The 22,494-nt window shown below is 54.8% G+C and overlaps 2 protein-coding genes across 13 annotated transcripts; both read left to right on the forward strand.

The window, feature by feature from the left end:
- Window positions 1-1,825: 1,825 nt before the first annotated feature.
- Window positions 1,826-21,766, forward strand: HAUS7 (HAUS augmin like complex subunit 7). Of its 11 annotated transcripts, none has more exons than XM_042242550.2 (11): window positions 1,826-1,950; window positions 2,812-2,927; window positions 6,943-7,010; window positions 9,106-9,170; window positions 11,754-11,845; window positions 12,108-12,266; window positions 12,370-12,466; window positions 12,912-13,130; window positions 13,342-13,470; window positions 14,080-14,194; window positions 18,303-18,603. In XM_042242550.2, the coding sequence occupies exons 1-11, from the start codon at window positions 1,843-1,845 to the stop codon at window positions 18,371-18,373; spliced, it is 1,239 nt and encodes a 412-aa protein (XP_042098484.1). In that variant the 5' UTR covers window positions 1,826-1,842; the 3' UTR covers window positions 18,374-18,603. The 11 variants fall into 11 exon arrangements, 10 of the variants coding, with proteins under 10 accessions (XP_042098484.1, XP_042098486.1, XP_042098485.1 ...); XM_042242552.2 differs by having other exon boundaries at window positions 12,924-13,130; XM_042242551.2 differs by having other exon boundaries at window positions 9,109-9,170.
- Window positions 20,112-21,766, forward strand: TREX2 (three prime repair exonuclease 2). Of its 2 annotated transcripts, none has more exons than XM_042242555.1 (2): window positions 20,112-20,208; window positions 20,810-21,766. In XM_042242555.1, the coding sequence occupies exon 2, from the start codon at window positions 20,845-20,847 to the stop codon at window positions 21,553-21,555; it is 711 nt and encodes a 236-aa protein (XP_042098489.1). In that variant the 5' UTR covers window positions 20,112-20,208; window positions 20,810-20,844; the 3' UTR covers window positions 21,556-21,766. The 2 variants fall into 2 exon arrangements, with proteins under 2 accessions (XP_042098489.1, XP_004022715.2); XM_004022666.4 differs by having other exon boundaries at window positions 20,112-20,153.
- Window positions 21,767-22,494: the final 728 nt, after the last annotated feature.

A 22,494-nucleotide genomic window follows, 5' to 3' on the forward strand; every position in this document is an offset into this window, starting at 1 on the left:
AAGCTGAGACCTGCTGCTGCCATTTCTATGAGCTAAGGGCTGGCCAGTGGGCTCTCCATGCAGGGGACGGACCTGAGTGACCCTTTGAGATGGTCTTCTCCCATCAAGGGCCTGACAATCCCACCACGTCCTATCCTGTGCCATAGACAGAGCTGCTGAGTCGGGAAAGGGCTGTTTAGACTACTGGCTCCATAGAGCTGGGTGGAGAAGGGGAATTTTCTTCCAGAATACACAGGGGCTGGTTTCTTCCTGATCTTCAGGAGCAGAGGATATGGGTAGGGTGGGGAGGCCACCACACTGCCATAGTTTCTCCCGCCAAATTCCCTAGTCCTAGGAAAGATCCACAGAAAAACCCACAAGAATTTGAATGTCTGAGCTGGGGCTGTGATGGAAATGAAATTTTTTAAAAAGAAAGAAAAACAAAAACAGAAAAAGAGGGGAAAAAAGGTTGAAAAAAAACCCCAAAACCCGAAAGCCCCCCTACAGCCTTCAGTGGTGAGAAGAGCCCAAGTCAGCAGCCACATTGGAGGGGGAAGGGACCTTACAGTGCTTTTGCAAATCTCTGAGTCCCTGGGTCCCTAGGCTGGGGCATCCTTCAGCTCAAGTGTAGAGGCTCTGTGTTCTCAGAATAGCTTGGAATTCCAAACCATTCACTAGAAAATCAGGCCCTGCTCCACAAGGCCAGGCTGGGGTCCCTTCTTTTTAGCCCAGACTCCTGCCCATCCCTTCCTTCCAGAACATGGCTGAGCCCTCTCCTGTCATTCAGAGGACTGAAGTCGCCTCCTGCCAGGTCCCTAGGTCTGCTGGCCTAGTCTAGCCCTGCCCCCTGATGCCACCCTCCAGGAGATGGCAGGATGGGGCACTGAGCAGGGATAGACTCTGGAGAGAATCAAGGAGGACTGGCAGCAGCTCCTTGCTGCTGGTTTCCCACTCCCTGAGCATCAGCCACCCTCCATCTCGTTCGTACCTCATCTGATCAGCAGGTCCCTGGGATGTGGGCATTCTATGAGCTGGGGGTTTTGGAGGTGTGGCAGAGGACAGGCTGACAAATGTCATTTCAGACTCTTGAGTTTGAGGGGCCTGAGAGGTGCAAAGACATTTGTCAGTGGCCTGGGCACGAAGGAGACACAGAACCTTCCAGAAGGTCAAAGACAGACTGGAGGAGGGGTGGGTGAAAGGAGCATAATAATAGTAAACACGTACATAGTGCTTTTCACATGCCAGGTATTTCCCTGGGTATTTTATTGAAATTATTACCTCATTCCACGCTCATAGCAACCCAATGAGGTAAATGCTCTCAGTATCCACACTAGGTGCGTGCAAGGAAGCACAAAGAGGTTAGGTAACCTGCCCAAAGACACACAGCTTGGACCAGATTCGAATCCACAAATCCTCTAACTACAGCTGTGAGTGTGGGCAAACGGAAACAGAGACCCGCGCTGGAACGTGGGACGCTGAAGTCCCAGTTCTGTCCCGTCACCCAGGTTCCCCCTTCATCTTTCCGCGGAGAAACCGCGGGCAGAGCGCAGGAGCGCCCTCTCCTGGAGAATGCTCTTCCTGCCGCGTCCTCCGCCCCGGGCCGGCTGGCGGGAGCCTAGCGCGAGAGCCTGGGACCGAGCGCTAGCCCCGGCTCCTCCCGCTTTCCTCGAGGTCTGCCTCCTGGGCGCAGACGCTGCCCAATGGGAAGGCACGGTGGAGGGGGGGGCGGGATGCGTCTCTGCGCAATGCCCCGGCTACTGCGCAGGCGGGTAGGCGGGAGGGACACTAGACTCGTGATTGATTGGTAGCTGGGCCGGCCAGTCAGGCGGGGGCGTGGGCAGGGCGCGGTCTCGAGCGGGAAACATGGCCGAGTTGGGTCTTGGCGGTGGCTACGCTGGCGGCGGCGGCTACGAGGGTGAGAGTGACGACAGCTCGTTCCAGGCGGCCCTAGAGGTCTTCGCGAAGCTGAAGGTGCTGCGAGGCCCCGGGAGCTGCCCCGGGGCGGCGGGGTCTGGGCGGCGGGGCTGCAGCAGTCGGTGGCGCCTCTGCCGGGGGGAGGCTCGTAGGCCGTCCGTCTCCGCTCCCTGGGCGGCCCCAGGCTTTCATTTTGCCGTCTCCATGGTTCGTGCCTAGGAGTTCAGGCGCCTGAACTTGAATCCCGCGGATGCTTGAAGGCTTGGCGTGCGGCAGGAGTGCAGGGGCGGGCGGCGGGGGTATGGGGCTACAAAACCTGGCTTCTAGGAGGAGGTCGCAGGTCTGGGGGAGACAGATGGGCGGAGTGCATGCCTCCGGCTTTGAGTTTTCTGAAGTAAATGCCGGTGACAGCGGTGGTGAAGACACCCTCCCCGCGAGGTCAGGCGGCGGCCCCGGGGCTGTGACCCGCTCTCCCCTCGTCCCCTCTCCTTTCCCCTCTGCGACACCTCTCCCCTCGCCCGCCCCCTCCCCCACCGTCCGCCTCCTCCCCCCCATCCGTGATCGGCCCCGTGGGCCCTCTCCCGGTTCCCTTTGCTCCACGGCAGATGTCGGAATCTCGCCATAACCCCTAGTTGCTACCAAGTCAAACTACCGCTTCTGCCTCGAGGGGGCCTCGGAAAAGGACGCGAAGTGGTGGGCACCTGGAGCTGCAGATGACGGGGACTGAACTCTGGGCGTGATCAAGACCGCTACCCGTGGTCCGTGGCCGGGAGTCTGTGTCACCTGCCTGGTGGCTGCTTGGCGGCTGGGAACGTGTGTGAATGGAGGTGCACTGAGAGCGTGATTACTGCTCTGCGTTTCAACCTTTCCCTGATGTTGCCTTTCTAAAATTTCCTGGCTTTCCCTTTCCTTGTTTAGGACCTCAACTGCCCCTTTCTTGACGGTCTTTATATCACAGAACCAAAGACCATTCAGGAACTGCTGTGTAGCCCCTCGAAGTACCGCTTGGAAATCTTGGAGTGGATGTGCACACGGTAACAACCTGCTTTCTTCCTCCCCCACCCTTGGAGTACACAGACACCACTCAACCCACAGGGGAAGATGGGGTGGTTTCTTTATATGAGAAGGTGCCCACCGTCTTTAATCACCTGCTTAGATAAGAAGTGAAGCCGTGCTCGGATCTGGGAAGAAAGTGCCCTGGAGGGCACTTCAGCTTGTCTCTTCACAGACGTGCTGTAGCTGAGCTTGGCTTCTGAGCATTTTTCTGGCTGTAACTACTACTTTCAGAGCTGGCAGGGATCTGGGAAATGATGTACTTCAGACCTTTCATTTTCAGACTGAGAAGCTAATGTTCAGAGTGGAGTCAAGAACCATCTGGGGTCTTACTACTGAGGAGTGGCAAGCCAGGGCCAAGACCCCATTTCCCAGTCCTTTGGGTCATGGTACCATTCCTCAGACACTGATGGGTGTCCGCAAGGAACTGGGGGTGCAGAAGGCTGAGGCACCAATCCCAGTGCCTTTCCACCAGCAGCTCCCAGTACTCTGGAGAGCCAGACAGGACAGCAGGCCAAGACAAAGCCAACAGGCTGAGGGCTCTGGCAGGGGTGTGCTCAAGAGGCTATGAGTATCCAGGGTAAAGATGGACATGTTTTGCCCTGGGACCTGGAGATTTTCTTTAAAAGGAGACAGGATGTGTGAGCCAGGTCTTTGAAGGCTGTATAGGATCCTATATGTGTGCCACACAGGGACCTGGGCAGACTTGGCTTCCCTTGCACGGTGCCAGGCACACACAAACACACACACAGCTGCACCATGTGTCCAGCCACTAGCCTCAGGTCACAGTATGGTGTTGCACATACTTGAGATGTGCTCTAGGGTCTGAGGTGACAAGTGGGCACACAGACACATGCTCACCTGGGGTACCATTCCTCAGACACTGATGGGGGTCTCAAAGGAACTGGGGGTGCAGAAGGCTCAGGCACCAGTCCCAGTGTTGGGCACACTTCTGTTGTCTGAGTACTGGGATGTTGGCATGGAGGAGGTCGCGTTTGATCTGGGAACAGGTCATGGTGGACACTGGTTTCCATAGGAGTGAGGTGTCAAGGTGTGGGAGAGAGAACCAGGCAGCAGTGGCTTGAATGGCAGAAAGAATCTGGGACCAGGGGAGTGACATGTGAAATTGGCATTTTTGGCAGGGTGACTTGGGAGTTCTGTGGCAGATGGGTTTGGAGGGGAGAGGCTAGAGGCAGGTAAAAGACTGGAGCCTGGCTTGGAATGGCAGTGGCTCATGTGACAAGCACTGTTGGTCCTGGAAGGGCTAGTGCCTGGTCCAGGAACCTGGGATAGAACTGAGGATGGCCTGGGCTAGTTTGGAGATCTTGAACACAGGAAGGGGGCCAAAGTCAGGCCTTAGAGAGGCTCTTGTGGGAGGGAGCCCAAAGTTGCATGGCCCAGGTGGAAACTGGGGACCAGGTCCCTCAGCTGGCCAGAGAGGCGATGGATGAGAGTCTGGCTGAGGCCCTCAGATGCTTTTAGTGCTTTTTTAAATACAAGAAACAATCCTTTTAAGAAGCAACCAAAGAATGTCCAGTTGATTTTTATGATCCCAAGCTGGCAGAAGTGCTGTAGGCCTCTTGATGGCCAAAGAGTATTTCAGAGTCCAGTTTCTCCCAATTTCGTCTTGGCTTGTTTGCACACGGCTTCCCCATTTCAGCCTCGTTTAGGTCCACCTATTCACCTTCCTCTGGGTAGAACCTGGGAACTGCATGCAGCATTGACTGGGGGTGGGGTTGGGCATGGTGGTCTTGGTGGCTCGTATGCCAAGCTGGCCCTCAGCATGGGCAAGGCAGAGCCACAGGGTCCCTGGATCACTGAGTTCAACTCTTGTGGGCTTCCTTGGTGCCTGAGGAGCTTTATTTGCTTTCGAGACCTTGAGCACCGTTAGCTTCTGCCCTGCCCCCTGCTGCTTCAGGAAAAGCAATGTTAATGAAAGTCCTTTCCGAGTGAGGTCACTTAGGCTTTTGGGAATTTATTCTTGAGTGTGTTGAAGTGGTTTGCTGTGGTCCAGCCTAATGGATCAGTGAGGGCTCCCTGCTCTCTGGCGCTTTGTGAGTGGGAATGTTGCCTGGCAACCAGGCCCAGGGCCAGCCTCCCAGCTTTACACATGGTGGCACTTCCCTCTCCTGCCCCTTCTTGCCCAGCCCTCTTTGACAGAAAGAATGGGTGCCTTAATGAGTAATTTAAGACAGGTGGCACAGCTGAGGCTGTTGTCCCGCTCCCTCTTCCCTGTAGTCCTGTGGTGGGGGGCGGGGTGTCAGGGTGGCCCCACTAGCTCCCAGGGCCCCCCCAGCCTGGTTGGGGCAGGTATGGCCACAGGGAAAGAACAGTGAGCCTTTTCCACTGAACACCTGTGCCGTCCTTTCCCACCATGATGATGAGAAAGTCAGCAGGTCCCCAGGGTGAGGCCTGGGCCCCGACCCTGCTAGAGCTGGGCGGCTCACTGGCCAGCAGCTGGAGCGCCCTTCACATAGCCTGACTGCTACGCCATGTCTGGACCTTGGGGCTGGGGTTGCCATGCTCAGACTGTGCCCCCTCATGGAGAAGACCCAGTGGGAGACTTGGGCTGTGTGTCACTTGTGACGCCTGCCGTTGTATTGCATGTGGTCTGTGTCTGGAAATGGTTCTGCGCATCAGCTTGGTATCTTCTTTTTAAAAATTACTTATTTTAATTGGAGGTTAATTGCTTTACAATGTTGGAGTGGTTTTTTGCCATACATTGACATGAATCAGCCACGGGTGTACATCCTGAACCCCCATCCTGAACCCCTCCTCCCACCTCCCTCCCCATCCCATTCCTCAGGGTCATTGCAGTACACCAGCTTTGAGTGCCCTGTCTCATGCATTGAACTTGGACTGGTGATCTATTTCACATATAGTAATAGACATGTTTCAGTGGTATTCTCTCAAATTATCCCACCCTTCACCTTGGCATCTTAAGGCAAGATGCTTACCAGTGGCCACTCTCCTGTTATCTGTGTGGTATTGTCAAGGCTGGGGCTCCACCAGGCCAAGGGGACAAGTGGAATGGCTGTCTCCCCATCTGGGAGGCTGGGACTGTGATCCCACAGCCCACCATGCTAGGAGCCCTCAAATGGCTCAGAGCTGTGACCTTGGGTAGCATCATTGCCTGTTGACTTATGTTAGTTTAAGAACAGAAAACGCCCCTCTGTTGAAAGAGATAGGCATGGACCTTTACTCATGGATTAGTCTGTGACAAGAGGCTGTGGTCATTCATTCGTAATGCTTACCAGCCACCTCTTCAGTGCTGGCTGCTATGTTTGTTAGGGCCAAGAAGTACACAGCAGAAAGTTGGCTCCTGGCCTCGGTGAGCCCAAAGTCTGGGAGGTGAGAGCCCAGCGGAAGGACTATGTCCAGGACCTGCAGCGATGGAGGAATGCCATCGTGGCTGCAGGAGGGTCCAGCCTTCCCGCGGCTTCCCTGGGGCGGCAAATGTCAGCCAGTGGTGGGCTTCACCGGATCAGCTGGAGCCAACTCAGTGTGCTTGGCTTGGGTGGGAAGAAAGCCCTGCATGTGGAGAAGGGGAGTCAGCCACATGCAAGGAGAGGGGCCCAGGCCCGGCCTGCAAGGATGCCAGACCAGGGAGGTCCTTTTTGCATATTCTCCAAACAGACCTGCACCGTGATTGCAAGCAAAGCCAGCCCCTGGGTTCCTCTTGGAAAGGTGTCAGAGCTCTGAGGAATTCAGTTTTCTTTCCTCTTGGGCAGTCCTTTCATGTTTTTATTGTGAAAATTTTAATGTCAGTACTCAAATTCACATTTCCAAGGTGAACTTTCAGAAATAGTTTGGTTTTGTGTTTCGCTGATAATTTATGGAGTTGAAATCACATAAGATTATCCATTTTTAAGTGAGTTTTCCAGTGCCATTTAGCACCTGGATATGAAGATTCCCTTTTGAGAGCATCTGTAAGGAGAGGTGTGAGGGCCTCCTGCAGCCCACTCAGGCCTGACTGCTTTTGCTCTTTGCCTGCAGGGTCTGTCCCTCCTGGCTCGACAGGTTCAGCTCGCTGAAGGGGATGTCAGCCGAAGTGAAGATCCAAGGTGGGTCTCCTCCGTTACAGGAATTTTGTGTTGAATGGTGGATTCTGGCCATTCTAACCTGGTGCATGGCCTCCTTAGCAGATTGGTAGATTGTACAGTGGACTGGTGTTTTCAGTGGTTGTCCCCAGAGCCTTCTGGGATCCGCCCTCCCTTGTGTCTGTGAAGGAGACCCTGCCAGCCCATCCACTAGGGTGCTGGGGGGCAGAGACAACCATTCTTGCTTATGCCACCAGTGATCAGGCTGCGTTGTGCTTGGGTGTGTGTGCGTGCTTATGACATGAGGCATTCCTGGGCAGGTCTCTATGGGTGCTTATCTTGGAACTGCTTCTTTTTAATCCATTTTTGGCAGAAACTGCCCTTAAGCCAGCAACGAGCACTAGGTAAAGGGGAGCAAATTGCAGTCCTGAAGGCGCTAGCTTGCTCTTCACCCACACAGCAGTGTTTCTGAAGGTCCATCCTTCTGTGAGTCTGTGTTTGCCTCACCCCTGGCCTAGGGTGGGTGAGCCAGACCCCAGATTCCTGATCCGTGCCCCTGCTGGCCCTGCCACATTAGTTATCTGGGGCCTGTCCCGAGGCTGACACAGGTTGTGTCTCGGTGCCCATGGAGGCTGGGCCAGCCTGGTCAGCTGGTCACAAGTGAATCCTTGAACATGCATGCACAGGTACCTACCGTGGTGTTACCATTCCTAGCCTCAGTTTCCTCTTCGGTAACATGTGGGTGAGCAGCTCAGCCTGGCCCACCCTGTGGGGGTGGGGCCTGGGTGGCAGAGCAGGTGGTAGATGTGAGTGCTTGAGGAAGAGTGTAATTGGGAGAAACTGTGACACGCGGAAGAGGGATTAGAAGTCACCCGTTCACATTTAAGGAGCACCCGCTCTGCACCCAGCACTGCTCTTGAGGAGCTTACTTGCTAGCTAGGAGACAGGTGATAACACAGTAGGTGGTGACGTTTCTCAGTGTATCAAATGCTGAGAAGCACCATAAACAAAGATAGGTGAAGGCAGGGTGGTGCTCGGGTGGGCTGGGAGAAGGGTGGCACTATTGACATAAGATGGCTGGGGGAGGTCTCCCTTTTAAATAACAAGAGTCACATGGGAAGGAAGGAAGTGAGGCAGGCAGATCTCAGGAAGAATAGTGTTTGGGGTGAGAGAAAAACAAGCACCCAGGCAGGAGGTAGGAACAGCCAGGAGGCCGGGTGGCTGCGGTAGAGGGCAGAGCAAAGGGCCAGGGCTGGGGCGAGGTCCGAGGGGCGACAGTGCCAGACCAGGCCAGGGCTGGTGGACTGCAGAAGGACGTGGGCCTGTATTCCAAGAAGGGCCGTATAATCCTGACTGTGGGCTTAACAGGGAGGGTCCCTGGCCCGCTGTGCTGAGATGGATGTGGGATGCTGGAAGAGGGGAATGCTGCCCAGATCCTGGATTTCTAGTGAAGGGACCATTTGCTGGACTTAATGAGACTCAGATGTAGGCATTTGCAGGGATTTGGGGTCAGGGGCTGCAGGGCTGGGTGGGATGTAGAGCTTGCACTGGCCCCCGGCTTTGTGGCTCCAAGTCATAGCCTACCAGCTGGTTCCTCAGAAAATGCCCAGGGTTCCCTGGAAGACATGGCCGAGGATTCCTTACACCCCACAGGGCCTCAGTTTCCTAATCTGTGAAATGGAAGAGTAGCCACCTGCTAGGGTTGCCTGCAAGAGGAAGGGGTGTGATGGCGTGAAGGGCCTGTATGAAACTGACAAATGTGAGATGGTTCCTTGTGCTGTGGCTTGCTGAGGTGTCTGAAAGGGTGGCATGCGGCATCTTTGGAAGGTGCCCTGGCCTCTGTGGGCTCCTCAGGCAGCTGGCGGGCTTCTGCTGGAAGCCATCATTCCCTGTATGGAAGAGCATTGAATGCAACCTCTCATCATAGGTGAGGAACCTAGCCCCCAGAGAAGGGCAGTGACCAGGTGTAGGTCACATAGCAGGAGGCCATGCTGGCACCCCAGGGTGTCCGCCACCTGCCTCCTTATTGACCTCCTTTAGCAGGGAAGCACTTGGCTAGGGTGCCTGGCCTCCCCCTCTTTGGGTGGCTGTCTGTGGTAACTGGACCCTTGTGTTCCAGCAGAGATGGTGAAACTGGGCCATGAACTGATGTTGTGTGGGCTGGATGACCAGGAGCTCCTGAAGGTAAGAGAGAGCCCCCCGTCCCTGTGGGCAGGGGCCCTCCATGATGCTGGGGTGATTCTGGGAAGGCTCCTTCCCTAGGAGCCAGCATCCTTAGCCCCTGGGGCAGGAACCCATAGGATTCCTTTGGGTGGACCCCTGCCATTCCTAGGACAAGGTGAGGGGCTGGTTGAGGAGGTAGAGGAGGCTTTCTGGCTTACATGCCAGTAACTGTCATGCCCTTCCTCCCCCAGACAGCAGGTCCTTGTCATATGCCATCTCCGTGGGAAGGTGACAAGCAGCTCTCTCAAGGTTACTCTAACAGAGCCTGGCCTCTTGAACCCAACACTCTGGCTTCTGAGCCCATGTACTTTCCTCCATGTGTTGCCTTTCCATACAAAGGCAGCCACCCTTAAACCTACTCTGAAACCCTGCCACCTCCTCTTAAAATTTAAGAAGCATACTTGAAATAATTATTTTCATGTCTTGGCTCTTAAAAATAACAATGCTCCGACTGTGCCTTATACATTTTTGACAGAAGACATGTTTCCAGTTCTCTTCAGTATATATGAATAGCTAGGAGTGGAATTACCTAACTTTCAGAATTCTTTGAATATGTTAAACTTTTCAAGGAACCCCAAAGTGTTTTCCAAAGTGGCTGTACCATTTCACATTCTCACCAGCATTGTGTGAGGGTTCCAGTTTCTCACATCATCACCAACACTTGTTATTTTTCATCTTTTTGATACGAGCCATCCTGGTGGGTGTGAAGAGCTCACTGTGGTTTTGATTTGCATTTCCCTGATGACTAATGGTGTTGAACATCTTTTCATGTGCCTATTAGTCATTTGTGTGTCTTCTTTGGAGTAATGTCTCTATTTCAGTTCTTTTGCCCACTTTTTAATTGGGTGTTCTTTTTATTTTTGAGATGTAAGAATTCTTTATATATTCTGGATACAAGTCACATCAGATATTTGATTTATAAATATGTTCTCCCATTCTGTGGATTGTCTTTTCACTTTCTAGATGTGTCCTTTGGAGTTCAAAAGTTTTGAGCTTTGTTGAGAAAGAGTTTTGTATTTTTAGCTCTTATATTTAGATCTTTGACCTATTTTGAGTTAGTTTTATGTATGGGTGTAACGTGTATATCCAACTTCCTTCTTTTGTATGTGGCTGTCCAGTTTTTCCAGTTAATCAACCACTTATTGAAAATACCATTCTTTATTGAAAAGACCATTCTTTCCTCATTGGACTGTTTGGGCATCTTTGTTGAAAATCGATGAATGTAAAAGTGAGGCTTTATTTCTGGATTCTCCATTCTATTCCACTGATCTGTATGCCTGTCCTTATGCCAGTACCAGAAAGCCTTGATGACTATAGCTTTGCAGTAAATTGTGAACATGACAATCCTCCAACTTTGCTCTTTTTCAGATTGTTTTGATTTTGAGGGGTACCTTGAATTTCCATATGAATTTTAGAATCAGTTTGTCAGTTTGTGCAAAACTGAGCTTTTAATGGAGATTGTGTTGAATCTGTAGATCACTTTGGCGAGTATTACCATCACCCCTAATAAGTCTTTCTATCCTTGAACATGGGCTGTTGTTCCATGTAGTTCGGTTTTCTTCAGTTTCTCTTGGAGACGTTTTGTAGCTTTCAGCATATAGGCTGTGAGGGGCAGCTTACCCTTTCCTGGGCTGGTGGGGCTCCTGGAGCCCGTCTGCTGTGGAGGGGCTGGCGTGCAGCCTGGGCCACCGGTCAAGGCTTTGTGAGATCTTGAGTGACACTTGGTCTCATGTTTCTGCCTAGGCTTTCCTCCATCTAGACAGTGTCCCACACCTCATCTCCTCGCAGGGTGCCCTTTGGGTGTATCATTCTGGTTCGGTGTTTGGGGCTGGTTGGGAGAAGGAGGCAACACGAGGTAGTGATGCCCCCAGTGGCAGGCCAGGGGGGCATGGAGGTGGAGATGCCAGGAGCTTGCAGAGGCACCGGCCCTGTCCCTGTGGCTACGTAGGTGGGAGCCAGGCTCGCAGGGAGTGCTAGGCATCTGCAACCATGATGCTTGTGGACAGGAACTGAGCTGCAAACAAAAGAGCAGAATGTGACCCTGTCCGCCAGTCTGCTGCCTCCCCGGGGCTGCCTGGGCCCCCTCGGCCCTCTCCTTCTCAGCCCACCCTAAAAGCCACTGCTCACAGGGCTCTTGGAGCAGGCTATGTTTACAGCCTGTATTCACACAGGCTCTCCCAGATTAAATTTGCATCATGGGGCTTGGTCTCGGGCCTCTCCCCCTTTCTGGAAGGAGTTGAGCTCTAAATTGGACTGCTCCTGGCCGGGCATCCCAGCTGCTTTTGGGGTGGGGGGTTGACTCAGCTGCTGCTCAGGGACTCTGGCTGTAAGGCTTGGCTGCTTGTCACCTATGGGGGAATGAGTCCCTGTTGGCCACGAATTAGCAGATGCGACGTGGCCACATCCACCGCCTGTCTTGTGCCGGGGCCCTGAGCCTGTCCACAAGCCTGCCACGTGGAAGCCTGGGGGGCTGCTGGCCCGTTGGGGCAGCAGGGGGCCCCTGGCACATTGGGCTAGTGAGTACATGTGCCCTTCCCTGCCCAGGGCCGGGCCTGTGCCCAGAAGCAGCTGCACTTCATGGACCAGCTGCTGGATGTGGTCCGCAGCCTGAGAGTCGGCGGCTCCAGCTGCCCCAGGTAAAGGTTGGCACAGGCCCTGCCCGAATTGGCCGCCAGGCGCCCTTGCTCCTCCAAGCCCCCTGGGCACATCTTCCCAGGAGGAACCCCCCATGCTCCATCCCAGGGGAATGCAGGCTCACCCCACCGAGGATGGATACCTGGGCTGTCCCTGCAGGTGGGCAGGCTCTCAGAGACTGGAGGAGATGCCTTATCCTGGCCCCTTAGCTAGTCTTGGCTGGTCTCTGGCATTGACAGCGTGGCCTTGGGGCTGCCTTTGCAGTGCAGAGGAGCGCTTCGAGGACACCAGGGAGAAGACCGAGGGGTTGCTGGGGGAGCTCTTCTCCAGCTCTTGCCTGCAGATGCTCCTGAGACCCAAGTGTGAACCATGGCCTGTGGACGTGCAGCCCCTTCTTGACAAGCAGAGCGATGACAGGCAGGGGTAGGTTGCCTTTTGGCTGGGACGGAGCCTCCTGTGCATGGTCCACAGGTGCCCCGATGCCCATGATGGCACCAGGCAGAAGTGACCCCTTGTCTCCCTGCAGGGCCAGCCCCTTGGTCAAGTCGGAGGAGAAGAAGATGGCAGAACTGGCCCGGCAGCTGCAGGAGAGTGCCTCAAAGCTTCAGGCACTCCGGGTGGAGGTGAGGCTGCGGGGGTGCTGCATGGGGCCCCGCCCATGTCCCAAAGCCTCAGACAGCCCTGTCTCTCCGACGACCGTGTCAGGAGGCCTGAGTGAGGTGGCACACATGCCAAACGGCCCAGCTTCTCGAATGTGATGGCCGGAGAGGGGAGGCTTTTCCAGGAGTGGAAAGGACTGGCTTTGGGGGGGAGCCCTATGCCAGGCCTGGCACCCTGGGCTTTTCCTGGGCTTTCTCCTGCTACCCTCCCTGCAACCCTGGACCTTTCCTCATTGCCGCCAAGGTCCTCAGGAGGACGTTGAGGTCCCTGCAGGCCTCCGGTCTTCCATTCATCTCCCGGTTTGTGGAAGCATGGAGTGGCCAGCAGACCCCCACTTCTCCAAGGGGGCTTAGGGCCCTGCCTGGTGCCCCATGGCAGGCGGGACAGCCTCCACCCCTGACTTTACAGTGCTTTGCACAGCAAGGAGCCGCTCTGGGCAGCGCCCATGCCAGCACCCTGGACCAGAAGCTGCGCCTGGTCATCTCTGACTTCCATCAGCTCGTCATTGCTTTTCTGCAAGTCTATGATGGCGAGCTGGGCGAGTACTGCCAGCGCCCAGGCCCCTACCTCCACCCATGTGGCCCCATTGTCCAGGCCGTGTATCAGACCCTGACATCGTGCAGCCAAGTAAGCATCACCCTTCCCCTGGCCCCTCCCAGGGGCTACTGTACCCCCAGCGAGGCACCTGAGGGTGGGGACTGGCTGATCTCCGGGCTCCAGGCTTAAGGCTGAAACTTAAAGGCAGGTTGGGGCTATAGAGGGGAGGAGGGGTGCTGGGGATGTCCCACTGTGGGTCCCCCTGCCCTTCAGGAGGGTGCCCACCAAGCCACAACCGCAGGCGCAGAAGAGGTGGGTGTGCTGTTTGCGCTGGGCCCCAGCTGACCGTGGGAGACTCTCATCCCAGCCTACAGCTTCTGTCCCGGTGTTGGCCTCAGCCTGTCTGCACAAAAGGCTCAAGCATTTCACGGTTTGTTTTTCCTTGCGTGGCCCAGAGCGGTGCCAGACAGACAGACGGATGCTTGCCCGTCTTGGCCCTTGACCCAGTTCGGACAGACAGGAAAAGGCAGCCTCACACGGCTGAGCTGATGGCCTCAGCATTGACTCCGCTCTCCGGAGCCCAGACTGCTAGCTTTGGTTATGATTATGTGCACACTTGCCACACATGACACTCTGCCATCGACTCAGGGCTCTCATGGTGCTGGCCTTGGCGTTCTCACAAGAAAGCTCCCAGACTTCCGAACCTCTGACCAGCTTGTTCTTTGCTATTCTACAGCAGGCTGAGTTAGGGCACAGACCTCGCCCATCAGAAAGGCCCTTTGACCTTGGGACATTGACTTTTGCACTGTCCATCTGTCCCCTCTACCCTGGCTTTGTGTGGCCTCAGTGTGGGGTGGGATCCAAGATAGTGTGGCGTCCCTGAAGGGCCAGGAGGAAGGGAGTTACACTGGGGAGCTCTGGTGGGTGACTGTCCTTGCAGCTGGAGGCAGGTGTTCAGTGTCCACCAGGGCGGGGAGCAGGAGACGCCTCCTGTGGGTCAGACCGCTGGCATTCAAGCCTACACGTTCCTCCGTTGAAGCTGTTGAAGGCAGCCGTGGAAGTCACTAGCACCTCGGTGAAAGCCGTGCAGATGGCGAACCAGCAGCATGACGAGCAGATATGCTGGGGCAACAACAGCTCTGTCATGAGTCTAGGTATGTGGTCACCCCTTGCTGTGTCTGTGGCCACCCGATTGGTGGTCAGGGCCATCTTAGGGCACCTCGGCCTGCATTTGGGGACTGGTCCATTCCTGTTCTCTTCTTTTTATGATGCTTAAGGTTTTCCTTCCCTTAAAAAATGCTTTTGACAGAAAAGAAAACCATGAATGGTAGAAAATGGGGATTCTCTAAAGCTGTGCAGAAGGAAACTTGAAAGCACTGCATAACGCAGTGGCCCAGAGGCAGTCTGTTCATGTTTTGGTCTGTTTCCCTCTATTCTGTTTCCTCTCATCATTTTTAAAAATTAATTAATTTATTTTAATTGGAGGCTAATTACTTTACAGTATTGTAGTGGTTTTTGCTATACATTGACATGAATCAGCCATGGCTGTACAGCTCTCATCATTTTTTATTTCTTTGTATAAGTTGAATCTAATCACATCATGCTACACTATTATATTCTTTCCCTTGGACCTCATTTTAAGCATTGACCCAGGTTCTCAAAGCCATATTTCCAATCGTCAGACACTTCCTTTCAGACATGAGCTAAAATTTGCTCAACATTTTCTACTACTGAGCCTGTAGGTCACTTTCGATTATTTATTGTTATACTGTTCCAGCATTTACAATACTGACAAATGGGAATAATTCAAGGTTTTGTTCTTGGATAATGCTTGGGCACATACTGGTTATATGTATATTTTGGGACAGTATTTGTTGTTTCAAAACTTGGTTACAATGACATAAGGAAATGCATACTGTATAGTGTTAAAAGGAAAATGCAGGTTGAAAATGAAATACACAGTATGATCTTACTTCTCTAAAGGGAAAAAGTGCAGAGGAATCCATTGTGGGAGTTGAGTTACCACATGGATGTTGATTTTCTCTCTGTGAGTCAGAGGTGGATTCAGATTGTTTGTTATTCAGTCGCTAAGCTGAGTCAGCTCCATGGACTGCAGCATGCTAGGTTTCTGTCTTTCACCATCTCCCAGAGCTTGCTCAAACTCTTATCCATTGAGTCGATGATGCCATCCAAGCATCTGATCGTCTGTAACCCCCTTCTCCTCCTGCCTTCAATCTTTCCCAGGATCAGGGTCTTTTCTAATGAGTTGGCTGTTTGCACCAGGTAGCAAAAGTATGGGAGCTTCAGCATCAGTCATTCCAATGAGTATTTCCTTTAGGATGGACTGGTTGGATCTCCTTGCAGTCCAAGGGACTCTCAAGAGTCTTCTTCAGCATCATGGTTCAAAACCATCAATTCTTTGGTGCTCAGCTTTCTCTATAGTCCAACTCTCACATCCATATGTGACTACTGGAAAAACCATAGCTTTGACTAGACAGACCTTTGTTGGCAAAGTAATGTCTCTGCTTTTTAATATGCTGTCTAGGTTGGTCATAGGTTTTCTTCCAAGGAGCAAGCATTTTTAATTTCATGGCTGCAGTCACCATCTGCAGTGATTTTGGAGCCCAAGTATAAACTTGTCAAGAAAGTAAATTGTGTCAGTTTCCATTGTTTCCCCATCTATTTGCCATGAAGTGATGGGACCAGATGCCATGATCTTAGTTTTTTGAATGTTGAGCTCTAAGCCAACTTTTTCACTCTCCTCTTTTACTTTCATCAAGAGGCTCTTTAGTTCTTCTTCACTTTCTGCCATAAAGGTGGTATCATCTGCATATCTGAGGTTATTGGTATTTCTCCCGGCAATCTTGATTCTAGCTTGTGCTTCATCCAGCCCTGCATTTTGCATGATGTACTCTGCATATATAGTTAAATAGGCAGGGTGACAATATACAATCTTGACGTACTCCTTTCCCTATTTGGAACCAGTCTGTTGTTCCATGTTGGGTTCTAACTGTTGCTTCTTGACCTGCATGCAGATTTCTCAGGAGGCAGGTATGGTGGTCTAGTATTCTCGTCTCTTGAAGAATTTTACAGTTTGTTGTGATCATTCACTTTGTTTCCTGTTTCTTTATCCTGTTCTCCAGCCTTCACATATTCTGCAGTGAGCATGTATCACTCAGGGAATTTTCCTCTGATTGTCAACCTTTAAGAAAGGTCACAGTGAACTCGTTTCAACAGTTGAGGTTCCACGTGAGGTTCTGCCATCGTGGCAATGAGGCCAGCTCCTCCCATTTGTGGGGCTAGCTTTGCTGTTTCTCACCTTCCTGCTATTGGGTAAGGTGAAAATTGTGTCTGCATTTAATTTTAAACTTTGTTTCTGAGTAAGTTTCTTCTTCTTATGGAAAATACACTCAGAGAAGGTTTTTCGTTGTTGTTGTTTTTTGTTATAAGAAAAAAGCAGCTTTAGGGAGGAGTCTTAACTCAGGGTTAGACAAGTGAAAAGTTGCCTCTGTCCCCTGGGCTGTGGCAAACCCCCTTCAGTCCATTGCTACTGACTTTAAAGCAGATAGTTGTGTGACCACAGACCAGGCTAAGAGATGGAACATGCCTCGCACACTAGCGACTCCATCAGCCACTTCCTGCCTGCAGCTGAGTGCTGGCCCGGCTTGGTGAGGATTCTCTCCCGGTGCCTGCACCTCCCAAGTGAGGGTCTGTGATCGCTCACGTTCATTGACATATAATGGAGGCCTTGGTGTAGTCTCTTCAGTCTTCCGTTCTCAGATCTGTCTTGCCCTTTGGCTCTTTTGATAGTCTTGGTGTGGGGTCACTTTTGCGTTTCTCCCATTTGGAGTTGTATGAGCTACTTGGGTGTATAGCTTCATGGTTTTCCTCCACACTCAGCCAGATGGCTGACAACGTTTCCTTCCTCCGCACCTCTGTTGGTCTTGCCTTAAGGTCAAGTAGAATCACGGGCTCAGGGACTTTGCAGGTCTCTTCCAGACACCCGCACGGCCCCAGACACTCGTGTGGACTTCCATATTCCCAGGACCTTTGCAGCTCTTCAGAGCCCTCGTGGGCCTCTCCTGCCCTGTTGTCTCCTTCTGCACTTGCTGCTTTGTCTGTGTTTGCTCCAGCCCTTTTCCATCGCCAGAGGCAGTGGTCATTCAGAGAAGAGAACTTTCCAGCCAATTTGAATGAACATACTCAGCATCTTGTCCACACATACTGAGGAAACTGGAAAGAACCAGCAAGGAGAACTGCAAGCAGACACTCTTAGGCGTTAAGCATGGTTGTCAAAGTCTTCAGAACAATCCATGGAGAGAGTTAGGCAGATCTTGAGTAGAAAACATCTTGAGACTCAAGAGACAAGGGGCAGATAAACAAGGGCAAAGAAAAACAGCGCAGAGATGGGCTGAGATCTCTGACGCTGAGAAAAGAAGGAAGGAGGAGGGAGGCGGTTGCAGAGTTGAGGGCTGAGTCCAGACCAGAGGGAGCCCCAGGACTCACTCCAGACCTAGCCTCCCATAATCCATGGTAGCAGGGATGCAGTGTTGGGGGCCCAGGCTTCCAGAGACAGCACAGCTTGGCCTAACCCTGAGTCAAGAGAAGGCCATGTAGCACTGAGGGCCTGGGACAGAGGGGCGACATGTGAGCTAAGGTATATGCCCAGATCTGGGGGAGCCTAGGAGCAGGACTGGGGCATCTGGAGATTGGGAAAATCTGAGGACTTAGTAAAGGGAAATGACACCCCTGAATCCTATCTATATGTAAGAGAAATGTGAGCGCCCTCAGAGGGAGTGGTGGTGAGTGGGAAGGCTCGTTGGGGCCAGGCCTGTCTCTTCTCTGTGAGATGCCCACCCAGCCATCACCCCAAGGCTCACCCTGTGGTGCCCAAGCTTCACACTCACTCTTGGGATGGGCAGAACCGAACACCACTTGCCAACCTTATGGGAGGGCAGAGGACGGGCCGTGGAGGCGAGCTCCTGGAGGATGGACTCGGACAAGCTGAAGGAAGGGCTGATCAAAATCCATACAGCATTCGAATCATGAACCTCCCTGACTCCTGGGTTCTGTGGAGAGAGCCGGTCAAGCTGGTGAATCCCAGCCTGGGAACTCTGCCTGGGGCCCCCAGGGGATTCCATCAGAGCTCACCAGGCCCTGGCCCCCTTGGGGGCTCCTGGCTCAGCCCATCGAGGGGTGCCCTGGGCCCAAGGACAGCTGGACTGACTGACCTTACTATTTTCCATTCTCTTTCATTGGCAGCAACCAAAATGGAAGAGCTAACCCAGCAATATAAGACCTTCAGCAACTGTCTGCACAAAGGCCCGCAGTAGCCTGTGAGCAGTGAGCTCCACCCCGAAGAGCCGGGCAGCAGCAGTCAGTTCCCTTGCCGTGTAGACACGGCCTCTAGCTGCTCAGCACCTTCAGCTCTTTGGCGAGGGGTGGGGGTGTGGGGGCTGTGAGGGGAGGGTAATGTGGGGATGGTGGGGGGTGGAGGTAGGGTGGGGTGGGGCGGGTTTGGGCATTGTGAGCTGGGGCAAAAAGAAAGCCCAGGTTTTAAGAAGTTGCCTCCAGCCTGCTTTTTTGCTTCTGTGGCTCTGCCTGACTGCCTCCCTGCCCATCCTGCCTGCCCCACGTTCCAGTGCCCGTTAAGCCTTTTGGTGTCTTGTCACCACTCCTGGCTGAATGTGATCACGGCCTCCCCCAGGCCCTGATCCGCTGCTTCTTGCCCCTGACCCTGGGCTGGCCTTGGGGGTGCTGGCACCCACTGCATCTGGGGTGTGGCCGGTGGGGGTGTGTGCTTCCTTCTCCTGTCTCCCCAGGCCACCCAGAACCAACGTGGGGAATTCTTGCTGGTGGCCTGACTGGTTGGCCAGGAAGCAGCTGTTGGGGCTTTCCAGGGCCACCCAATATCTGCCTGAGCTGTGTCATAGCCATCTCCCTCTTTGCAAGCCCAGGGACAGACACACCCGGTGGGGTCCCCTGCCCCCCTCAGCTCAGCATCAGGCTGAAGCGCATTGGGGGAGGCCCCCTTCCCCTTCTAAGCATTTGGTTGCCAGTCTCACTCGCACCTTCATTTCCCTGATTCCCCTGTGGCTGTTCCAGACCAGGAGGCTCCAGGGAGCTGGTCCCCTGCCATCAGCAGAGTTGGGAGCACAGGCAAGACCCCTGGGCACTGTGGTCCAGGTTTCCTGACAGCTTTACAGCCCAGGAGAATGGAGGGCCCGCTGTGGGCAGGCTGCCCCTGGCAACTCGGCTGCCTCCCTTCGCCCCAGTGGGAGACCGGGCTTGTGAGCACCTGCTGCCAGAGGCTGGCACGGCTTGCCCGGGGATGAGGTCCTGGGGATGGTGCCATCCGCTCTCCTGGAGCAGGGAGGGCCTTTTCTCTTACCTCCTACATTGACTGTGCCCTTCACCCTGGCCTGAGCCACTTGGGCCGGGCAGGACCTGGAGCCTCTGGCTCTCATGGCACTCGGTGGAGGGCTGCTCCCACCTGCCACACCTCCCTTGCTCCTTCCCTGGCTGCCTCTGCTCCAGGCTTCTGAGATACTCTAGAGGAAGAGGAGCCTCCCCAAAGTGGGGGGGGGGCAGCTGCCCTGATGCACCCCAGCTGCTGTCAGTGGGGCCCCACTCTGGCCTGTTCTCCTAGCTCACTTTGGTTGACCGTGGTGATGGAGCTGTGCCTTGGAGATGCCCCTGTGGGAGGGCACCAGCCCGGGGCTGGGTGTTGAACCCAATGCAGCAGGTCTGGCTGCTGCCACCAGACCTGATCAGTTGTGGAGGCAGGGCAGAGGTCTTGGGTTTCCTCTTAATACCTGTGAGACACCTGTGACGACACGTTCTTCCAGCCCAGGCTGTGCTCTGCCTGTGGGAAGCCTGCCTGCGGCCCAGGAGCCAGCTTTTCAGCCTGTAAAAACATGGGGTGTGTGTCCCTGCAGCTGTGAGCAAGCAAGGGGATGGCAAGCTGGCCGCACAGGTCCTGTGGCCTCGGATCTCCTCCCTACCCAATAGGCGGCTGGGGGCGGGCCACAGCCACAGAATAAAGGCCACCTGGAGCAGCCTGTGTGAGACAGATGTCCAGTAGCCCAAGAACCTGGCCAGCAGCTGCTGCAGGTAAGCCAGTGTGGCCAGCTGCCAGGGCCCAGAGGCAGAAGGGGGGCTGGATCAGGTAAGATCGGAATTGGATCCACCTGTGTGGCGAGAGAAGGCCAAGCCAGGGAGGCTGGGAATTCCCAGGAGAGTTGTCTTGGGTGCCTGCTTGTCTGCTTCCCGGCAGCTGATCCCAGGGGCACGTTTGTCAGGCACTGGGCCTGAGGCTGCTGGCCACAGTGTGTTGGTGATGGTGCCATCCTGGACTGCCTTCCCTGGTGACATAGGCCTGGTACACTGCCTGTCCATGTCCTTGGGGTCCAGAAGCAGAGGCCCCAGGCCAGGGTCTGGGCATATCAGGCCTGCCTTTTGCTGTTTACTAGACGGTAGCAGTGGGGATGGTCAGGGAGGGACTGAGGGATACCATGGAGGCGGGTGACAGGAGACCGCATCCTGGACAGAAGTAACATCCCTGTCACTGGATCCCAGTTCAGAAGGCCCCGTAGCAGTCTCTCTAGATCTGGGTCTTAGAAATGGCTCCTAGAGCCTAAAGGCCCATGAGGTAGCCAGAAGGGAAGCCAGAAGGGTCAGGACCTTGGCCACGGGCAAAGCTGTGGCTGGCCGAGGTCAGGCATCCCCATCTCTTTGGCTCCTGTGTCTTCTGCCTCTTGTTTTGGCAGCTGTAGGCTTCCCTGTCTCTGTGAAAACCATCACCATGTCCAAGGGACCTCGGGCCAAGACCTTTGTCTTTCTGGACCTGGAAGCCACCGGGCTCCCCAGCGTGGACCCTGAGATCGCCGAGCTCTCCCTGTTTGCAGTCCATCGGTCCTCCCTGGAGGACCCCGAGTGCGATGAGTCTGGGTCCCCCCTGCCACCCCGGGTCATGGACAAGCTCACGCTGTGCATGAGCCCAAAGTACCCCTTCACTGCCAAGGCCAGTGAGATTACTGGCCTGAGCCGTGAGGGCCTGGGCAGGTGCGGGAAGGCTGGCTTTGATGGCACTGTGGTACGGACGCTGCAGGCCTTCCTGAGCCGCCAGGAGGGCCCTGTGTGCCTGGTGGCCCACAACGGCTTCAATTACGACTTCCCCCTGCTCTGCACGGAGCTGCGGCGCCTGGGCGCCCACCTGCCCCAGGACACCATCTGCCTGGACACGCTTGTGGCACTGCAGGACCTGGACCGTGCCCACGGCCATGGCACTCGGGCCCAGGGCGGTAAGAGCTACAGCCTGGGCAGCCTCTTCTGCTGCTACTTCCAGGCGGAGCCGAGCGCAGCCCACTCTGCTGAGGGTGATGTGCACACCCTGCTCATGGTCTTCCTGCACCGCGCTGCTGAGCTGCTTGCCTGGGCAGACGAGCAGGCCCTCAGTTGGGCCCACGTGGAGCCCATGTACGTGCCACCCGATGACCCGAGGCTCGAGGACTGAGCCAGGGCGATGAGGTCCCAGTCCCTGCAGCAGGGCAGCACCAGCGTCTGTGCTGTTCAGACGGGCCCAGACACCCGCCAGGCTTTACTGCATTCTGGCCCAACCCTAAAACCTTCTCCTGGCCTCTTCCCTGGCCCGGGCGCCAGGGGAGTTGGTTGCTGCTGGCACCCACCTGTCACTCTGTCTTTCAATAAACACTTACCACTGCTCACCAGCTGGCTTTTGGTTCCCCTCCTCCCCACACCCTGCCCAGAGTGGGCAGGCAGGGAGCAAGGCCCCGCCCCGACCCCGCACCTGCCCCCCAGGGCAGCCCCCTGTGGCCTCTCTGTGGTGAGTCTGCTGGGTGAGAGTTCCGTGCTCAGAGCCTGGTCCAAAGGGTTGACAGGTTGGGGCTGTGGACCTCAAGCCATGGGCTTCTGCCCTGGCTGGTCTCTTCACACGGCTTTGATTATCACCCCCCAGAGATCCCCCAAAATCAGTGAGTAGAACCTAAGGAACCTCTGTGGGGCCTGAATGTGTATCGGCAAAGCCCCCTGCCTCCTTCCCAGAGCCCTTTGCTCTTGAGTGGGCAGCAGGCTGAAAGGATAGAGTCAGGAGGTGGGTATGCAGAGCGCCAAGCAGAGTGGGGTGGGGGCTGCTGGTGTGGGAGGAGGGTCGGAGGTACGCACATCGAGCATGCAGGGAGGGTATCATTGGGGCTTCAGCTGTGCTGCATAGGTACTCAGTGAGGGAGACAGCTTGGAAGGAGTCTGTCCTGGGCCCCGTGAGACCGAGAAGGGCCGGGAGTCATCTCAGGGCAGAGGGCACCTTCTCAGCTGTTGGCTTGGCGGGGGTGTCAGCTGGCCCACCTGCTGCTGGGGCCCCGCTGGTGGCACCAAAGGATGAGGCAGGGTAGGGGCAGGATATCCAGGAGACAGAGCAGGTGAGAAGGGGCGGGAA

Source organism: Ovis aries, chromosome X (assembly GCF_016772045.2).
Source record: "Ovis aries strain OAR_USU_Benz2616 breed Rambouillet chromosome X, ARS-UI_Ramb_v3.0, whole genome shotgun sequence".
Classification (NCBI taxonomy): Eukaryota; Metazoa; Chordata; class Mammalia; order Artiodactyla; family Bovidae; genus Ovis; species Ovis aries.

Bases quoted from the DNA above. Each gene is read 5' to 3' on its own strand.
- HAUS7 (XM_042242550.2), top strand. From the start codon at position 1,843: ATGGCCGAGTTGGGTCTTGGCGGTGGCTACGCTGGCGGCGGCGGCTAC. The intron at 1,951-2,811 runs GTGCTGCGAGGC...TTCCTTGTTTAG, and splicing joins AGGTCTTCGCGAAGCTGAAG to GACCTCAACTGCCCCTTTCT. The intron at 12,467-12,911 runs GTGAGGCTGCGG...CTGACTTTACAG, and splicing joins TTCAGGCACTCCGGGTGGAG to TGCTTTGCACAGCAAGGAGC.
- TREX2 (XM_004022666.4), top strand. From the start codon at position 20,114: ATGTCCAGTAGCCCAAGAACCTGGCCAGCAGCTGCTGCAG. The intron at 20,154-20,809 runs GTAAGCCAGTGT...TTGTTTTGGCAG, and splicing joins CTGGCCAGCAGCTGCTGCAG to CTGTAGGCTTCCCTGTCTCT.